The 8,316-nt window shown below is 37.7% G+C and overlaps 1 protein-coding gene across 1 annotated transcript; it reads right to left on the reverse strand.

Annotated features, from left to right (window-relative positions):
* Positions 1-5,160: 5,160 nt before the first annotated feature.
* Positions 5,161-8,043, reverse strand: LOC105733848 (large ribosomal subunit protein eL32-like). Its single transcript, XM_064384098.1, has 2 exons — positions 7,910-8,043; positions 5,161-5,611 (listed from the first exon to the last, which is right to left on the reverse strand). The coding sequence occupies exons 1-2, from the start codon at positions 8,041-8,043 to the stop codon at positions 5,161-5,163; spliced, it is 585 nt and encodes a 194-aa protein (XP_064240168.1).
* Positions 8,044-8,316: the final 273 nt, after the last annotated feature.

Below are 8,316 nucleotides of genomic sequence, written 5' to 3' on the forward strand. Positions count from 1 at the left end.
ACATTGAAGATCCTGTAAAAATGTCCTCACAGGCACATGAGAAAGAGGAACCTCCTGTGAGTTCTCCTTCTGACATTTTCCTGTTTGACTAGGTTTATGTCTGGTTTGGGGAAACCCTTGCCAGAAGTCAGTGCAGCAGCTGTGAGACTAATATTCAATGCCAATTCCATGAAGTCAGACTCTGACCCAGCTCACCCTGATTACATTTCCTTCGTGGGCTGTGTGCTTGAGCCCCGCAAAAGTAGAGTGGTCCCCACACAAAACCCCTCTCTTTAATCCTTAATTACTTCCTCTACATGGACATGCTTCAAAGGATCTGGATTGGTTGCAAAACAGGAAGTTGCCCAAGGGTCTCTGCCTTTATGATTGTAACAGATTTTCTTATTTTTGTAGGCATCCTGAATTTTCAATACATTTTCTCCTATGCAAGGTCCAGCTTCATGAGTATTCTTAGAGCTCTTCTAAATGCTGAGGTTTCTGAAACACCCCTCCACCTCGCTAGGAAAATAACCACACCTCTCTTTTTTCATATACACTTTTGAAGGTGTCTTGACTGTTCTTTCTCTAAACACCATTACTATTTCATACACAGAACTCTAGGTGATAGGGTACCACTGGCTGATTACAGCATTCGAGGCAGGAGGACTGGCAAGAAGTGTGAGCATGGAGAAGTGAGATTTCCAAATTGCTCTCACTGTTCCCTGTTGACTTTTTTGCTTATTTTTCCCTGTTGATTTTGTTTGATTTGAACACTTTGTGAGATGACACAGAAGACAGTTTATTTCCGAGAACATTATGGGGGAAATTTCTTAGGTCCAAGGAGCCACATGCTCCCAAACCAGCATGAGCAGAGTACATGATATTAAACTGATTAAATTATTAATTAAGTAATCTTTTTTAGGAATTTATATAGGTTAAAATAAGGAAAAAGATTCATTTTCAACATCATGAAAGAAAAGGTCAACTGATTTGTTTGTTTTTATTCTCTAAAAGCACTCAAAATGAAAGTGATGGTGATTTCCATTCTGACATGGGTCATAATAAAGGTTAAAATACTAAAATACCTTTCTTCTAGGGAGTTCTTTATCTCTTAGCCACCTCCCTTAGAGCAGAGCGCCCTCAACTTCTTACTGGAGAAGAACCAGCTGGTGAACTTATCCCAGGAAAGGGACTTAGGGGTGTGTGGGGTGAGGCTGGAGACTGTTGAAAAGGGGTCTGGGGATTTTTTTTTTAATAAAAACAAAGTTTTCATTTAAAAAAAAATTACATGTACATGATTGTAAATGCAAAACCAAAATAAAAGATGTAGAGTGAAAAAATAGAATACTATGAAGTCTCTCCTGATTTCTTTAGCAGTGTGTATGAGTTTCCTAAGACTGACATAAAAATTACAACAAACTTGGTGGCTTAAGACGACAGAAATGTATTCCTTCACAGAAGGCCAAAAGTCTGAAAACAGGCTGTTAGCAGGAACCTGCTCTTCCTGGTAGCTTTTGGTGGTGGCTGGTCATCTTTGGCATTTCTTACCTTGCAGCTGCATAACTTCAGCCTCTGCTGCCATTGTCCTGTGCCTTTCTCCCTGTGTGTGCTTGTCTTCATATCAAGCTCTTCTAAGGAAACTAGTTATATTGCATTAAGGGCCCATCCTGCTTTAGCATGACTGAATTTTAATACATATCTTAATTATACCTGTAAAGACCCCATTTCCAAATAAGGTCACCTTCATAGATACCAGGGGTTAGGACTTCAATGTGTCTTTTGGGGCATACAATTCAGCTCACAACACTATCTATTGGTATCACAAAAGGACACCTCCATTGGTATGAGTTTCTGATGGTCTTTTGGACTTAGGTTCATGTGGTATGATCAAAAGAAAGTGCCAGATATTAAGACAAATGCTAACAATCATAAATTGATATTATTGTTATTCCCATTGAAGTAGCTATGCAGGAAACCAAATTATTGTTCTATTAATGCTTCCTTTGCTCAATGTTTTGGGAAATTTCTCTTTATAAAATGACTTAAGAGAAATGTGAGAGTGGGCTTGGTGGCTCTTGCCTGTTATCCAGATACTTAGGAGGCTGAAGTGGCAGGAGGATTGGTTGAGACCAACAGTTTGAGACCAGCCTGGGCAAAATTGTGAGACTCTGTATCTAAAAACAAAAACAAAAACAAAAAAGAAAGAAGAGAGAGAAAATTATTTGAACATCTTCAAATTGTGGCACATGTGCATTGTTTGAAGCTGTAGTGTGCTGTACAATGGAAAGAGGTTAGACTATGTTGTTCAAAAGCTGGGGTTTCAATTTCCCAGCTGAGTGACAGAGCTAAGCTCTGGCTATTACCTCCAAGGAGAGAAAAACTAAAGAATCTTCTCACGCTAAAGAGTCATTTCTCTGTGGCTTCAACCATAAAGTTTCTAAGTTTCACTGTTAAAAAGCAGGGGCCTGGTCACCTCAGCCCTTTTATCCTGGTCTCCTGTCCACTGATTGTGGTGGCCAGGGCACACAGCCCCATTTGAGATGAGTGACCCAATGAAGAAAAGTATTCGCCTGACAAGAGTCCCTCACAGATGCTGCCTGGCAAGGTTTTCTTGGGCCCAAGGACAGAAGAAGTCTCCCTTCCTCAAGGTCTCTCAATTCTCGATTCATTTTCCACCACAGTGCATGTTCTTTAGTCAAAGCGATCTCTTTATACATATGCATAACCCTTATCTCCAAAGTTTGCAGGATATGTGTGCTCTGACACACCGCATGTCCAGGAACACCCTCTTCTAATCTTAGGATATCTGCTGGAAAGCAAAGGAAGCCCTCCCTACATTGTCCTGGGACCCACTTCCATTACCATTTGAAGATGATGCTGGGAGAGTTTTAGAATATGGGTCTGGGGGCAGACTGCTCAAATTTAAATTCTGTCTTTGCGCTGTACTATTAGTGGGAGGTTGGGCAATTTAGTTAACCACACTGTGATTCAATATATTGAGCTTTATATTGGGGTAATAACAGTACCCTATAGGGTTGGTATGAGGAACGTAGAAATAATACTCAGAACAACTCCTGGCTCTGTTCAGTGAATACTTCCAATTTATAACAGCAGTGACATTAATAATCACAGCTTGATTTCAGTCTCTCCTCTCCCCCTGCCCCCAGATCTCCTTTTTAGATCTTTGTTTTTCCTCCTGTGCTTGACCTGGAACTGGAGATTGAGAATCACAGGACTCTGTTCTGAGAACCCTAGTTCAGTCATCATTACCTTTGCCAGGGGTGAGGGGTGAGGGAAGGATAAACAGGTAGAGAACGTTAAGGGCAGTGAGAATAGTCTGTATGATACATTAATGACGGCTACATGTCATTATACTCTTGTCTCAACCCATAAAACGTACAACATCAAGAGGGATCCCTAATATAACCTATGGATTTGGATAATAATGACATGCCAATATAGGTTCATCAATTTTAACAAATGTGCCATTCTGTTGGGGGTATCAATAACTGGGGAGGTTATGCATGTGTGAGGGCAGGGAGTACATGAGATATCTTTGTATCATTCTCTTAATTTTGTTGTGAGCCTAAAACCACTGTAAGAAATAAAGTCTTGGCCAGGCATAGTGGTTCATGCCTGTAATCCCAGGATTTTGGGATGTTGAGGCAGGCAAATCACAAAGTCAAGAGATCGAGACCATCCTGGCTAACATGGTGAAACCCACCTCTACTAAAAATACAAAAAATTAGCTGGGCCTAGTGGCAGGTGCTGGTAGTCCCAGTTACTCAGGAGGCTGAGGCAGGAGAATTGCTTGAACCCGGGAAGCGGAGGTTGCACTGAGCCGAGATGGTGCCACTGCACTCCAGCCTAGGTGACAGAGTGAGACTGTGTTTCAAAAAAACAAAAATAAATAAACAAATAAATAAATAAAGTCTTTAAAAATAATGATAAGTTTAAAAATGCACATTTTGTATTGTGTTCCATAATAAATAATTTTTGTTTTAATATACAATTTCTCCAAAAATTCAAGTAAAAATGACATTTTATAATGATGAAATTTGCTGGTAGTAGCTAGTAGCATCACAGAGTAAATGTTCAATTAATTCTATTTCATTGTCTTCCTTTCCAGAGAGAGGTGACTCTGAGGAACAAATATCATTTAGATTCCTACATATATACATGGAAAGAAAAAAGTCTGGAATATAATGTCAGCATCAGTAACTTCCAGCAAGAGGATGGGAGCAGGAAGAGGTACTTCAAACTTTTGCTCCACTTAACTTGTGTATAGTTTGGATTTTAAAAAATATTTTTAATCAACATGTTCATATATTACATGTGTATTTTGAAATAAATGATTAGAAGCAAAAAATACAAGAATAAAAACGATTTCTTTATTAAAAATTAGAAAATTTGAGAAATTTAAGACTATTATAAGACTAGTAGATAAGAAGTGACTATAATTTGAATTGGTACTGATTTTATCTCTTTGTTTCTAAGGTACATTATCTGATGTTTAAAAAAATAAACAATTTTCTGTTCATTGTAGGGGCTGTTTACTTGAAAAAAATCTAAAAATATAGCCAATTAGTAAGTTATTTAGAGCATATTATGATGAATAAAGGAAATGACTAATTTGTGTAATGCCAGTTGGTCATGATTATTAGAAAATTAAATGGCTTAAAGGAATTTCTAAAAAGGAAGTTTTCAAAGTGATTGCATTTTAGAAGCAAAGGAAAATCAGTTGCAAGTAAAGTTTTGACACTGTTCATACAAATAGCTATCTTGCTTTACATCTTTGCATGTCTATGACTGGATAATATCATGAAAATAAGAAACATAAACATGATACTGTGATTGTGAATATTATTTTCTTAATGGTTTTATTTCATGTTGAAATATTTTAGACTTTAAAAAACCTGATTATTATATAGAAAACTTAAGGATTTTTTAATTTTCCTATTTCATTTATTTTTGTAATCAAGTAATTTCATGTACTAAAATTAACACAAGAATTGAGGATAGAATTACTTCATAGCTTTTGTTATTTTTTATTATTTTAGTTTTAAAGTTTCACTTTAAGTTTTCACTTTTTTTTTTGGCAGTTTTTATACTTTTATTTAAACACAAAACGTGCACATGATGTTTTGCCTCCACATGATGTTTTGCCTCCACATGAGCTGTCTACTCATTTTCTTCACTGCACAGCTTGGCATTGGGGTTGGTGACTCTGATGGCCAGCTGGGCAGCTCTTTCCACGATGGCTTTGTGGTTCTCGGAGGAAACATTGTGAGTGATCTCAGCACAGTAAGATTTGTTGCACATCAGCAGCACTTCCGGCTCCTTCACGTTGTGGCCCAGGAACTTCCGGAAGTCACTGGTCAGCGTGTGCTTTTTTTGTTGTTGTTGCTCCCATAAACCAATATTTGGCATCAAGATCTGGCCCTTGAACCTTCTATGAACCCTGTTGTCAATACCTCTGGGTTTCCACCAGTTATGCTTAATTTTGACATATTGATCAGACTGATGCTGGATGAATTTCTTGGTTCTCTTTTTGATGATCTTGGGCTTCACAAGGGGTGTGAGGGTGGCCCTGATGCCGAGGAGGAGATGCCTGCCACCTCTGTAGGCAGCGCTGAGGAAGAGAGCAATTTTTCACTTTTTAAAAGCAAATTTTCTTTTTTCTCTTTTTCTTTATGCTAGTTCTAATAACTTTTGAAGAGTGAGATAGGCCATTTTGGAGAAGAAGAAAATATTTTAGTGTGATTATTTGACACCAACAATCCAATGAATGTGGAGAAGTGTGTTTAAACTATGTTTTCAATTTGAATATAATAATCTATGTGGAAATCACATGGGGATAGATGCTCCTAAGAAATTACTGTATTTCTAAACAAGATTGGAATTTCCCACAGCATAAGAATTAAGCATTGTTAAGCACTTCAAAATGAACAACTCAGCAGAAATCATGCAACTAGTTTTAAAAAAAGATGTTCAAATCCAATAATACGAAAATTCTAGCTAAAAATTAAAGAGAAACTATTATTAATAAAGTTCAAGTATATAATTCGCTATACTTTTTATCTTGTTTCCAAATTTCAAACAGGTAGTCCAGGCATGGTTGCTCATATCTGTAATCCCAGCACTTTGGTAGGCCGATCACCTGAGGTCAGGAATTCGAGACCAGCTTGGCCAACATGGTGAAACCCCATCTCTACTAAAAATGTAAAAAAAAATTAGCTGGGCATTGTGGTGCACACCTGTAATCTCAGCTACTCAGGAGGCTGAGGCATGAGAATTGCTTGAACCTTGAAGGCAGAGGTTGCAGTGAGCTGGGATTGCAACACTGTGCGCTCCAGCCTGGGTGACAGAGCAAGACTCCATCTCAAAAACAAAACAAAACAAAACAAAACAAAAACATCAAAAAAACACTTATTTCAAAAAGGTAATAAAATTTTTATAGCATTATTGTCATAATGTTAAGTAATTATAAAGCCTCCAAATTATACATAAATGATTCTTTAAAATGTATTATAATAAAGTAATTATTTTTGTAAAGTATTGTGATTGCTTTTTAAATTCAGGACATAATAAATGCTATGACTATTAATGACAACAGCAGTTTCTTGTACGGGATCAAATCTTGAGATGAGGTGAATAAAACCACACGCAATCTTAAATTAGTTTCACTGGATTTCTATGTAAGATGAGTGAACAGTCATACTTGAAGCCTGTTTTTGTAACAAACTATGAAAAGGTATTAAAACGAATGCTTATTATCATTGCTGGAAAAGATCCAGTGCACATGGATGTTCAAATTGTTCCATATAATATAGCTTGATATATAAAATCTTGTGATATCAGTAGAACAGGTAAAATTAGTTCTCATTTCATAGATGAAGTAAAACTTGAGTTTAAATGACTTGCTCAAGTCAAACAATTGGCTACTGAATCACGAAGCAAGGACTAACAGCCAGGTTTGCTGACCTTGGTTTAGTAAGTTTCATTTCCATTATTCTGCCAGCAAAGGTCTGTTATATGATATGAATTAGAAAGTATGTATTTTAAAGTAAAATTTAGCTGAAATTTACATATAATTAAGTGCACTTTTCGTATATTTTGTTTTCTGAAAAAGTTTGTGTAGAATTGGTAGTATTATTAATAACTGAGATGGAGTCTCACCCTGTTGCCCAGGCTGGAGTGCAGTGGTGCGATCTTGGCTCACTGCAACCTCTGCCTCCCAGGTTCAAGAGAATCTCCTGCCTCAGCCTCCTGAGTAGCTGGGATTACAGGTGCGAGCCACCACACCCCATTAATTTTTGTATTTTTAGTAGAGACAGGGTTTCACCATGTTAATCAGGCTGGTCTTGTACTCCTGAGTTCGTGATCCCCGCACCTTGGCCTTCCAAAGTGCTGGTATTACAGGCATGAGCCACCGTGCCCAGCCTATGATCATTTTTAAATGTGTCCTTTTATTAGGTTGGTGCAAAAGCGGTTTTGGACCAAGAATTTTAAATCATTATAACTAGGCTCAAGCACATCTTTATTAATCAAAATAGAAACCATTACAATCAACGCATTTTTGAGAAATGTTCGGTTTATTCCTGTAGAGTAATAATCCGTGCTTTGGGGTACCATGAACTCTTGGAAAGCATTTTCTGCATTCTGCTGGTTGTGGAAATGTTTTCCCTGCAAAACGTTGTGGAGATGCTTGAAGTGGTAGTTGGTTGGTGAGAGGTTAGATAAATATGGCAGATAAGGCAAAACATCGTAGCCAAATTTGTTCAACTTTTGAAGCATTGGTAGTGTGATTAAGTGGTGTTGTGGTGAAGAATTGGGCCCTTTCTGTTGACCAATGCTGGCCTCAGGCATTGAAGTTTTCGGTGCATCTCATTGATTTGCTGAGCATACTTCTCAGATGTAATGGTTTTACTGCGATTCAGAAACCTCTAGTGGGTCACACTGGCAGCAGACCACCAAACAGTAACTATGATCTTTTCTTGGTGCAAGTTTGGCTTTGGGAAGTGCTTTGGAACTTCTTATTGGTCCAGTCACTGAGCTGGTCATTGCCAGTTGTCATATAAAATCCACTTTTTATCACATGTCACAATCCAATAGAGAAATGGTTTGTACTGTGGCGTAGAATAAGAGAAGATAGCACTTCAAAATGACGATTTTTATTGATTTTTGATCAGCTCATTAGCACCCACTTATCAAGATTTTCCACCTTTCTAATGTTAGCTTCAATGATTGCTCTCAACTGGGCCTTGTCAACCTCCAATGGTCGGCCACTATGCTCCTCATCTTCAAGGGTCTTGGCTCATTTGCTAAATTTAAACC

Source organism: Aotus nancymaae, unplaced genomic scaffold, assembly GCF_030222135.1.
Source record: "Aotus nancymaae isolate 86718 unplaced genomic scaffold, 86718_ANA_hifiasm-v0.15.2.pri h1tg000036l, whole genome shotgun sequence".
NCBI classification, from domain to species: Eukaryota; Metazoa; Chordata; class Mammalia; order Primates; family Aotidae; genus Aotus; species Aotus nancymaae.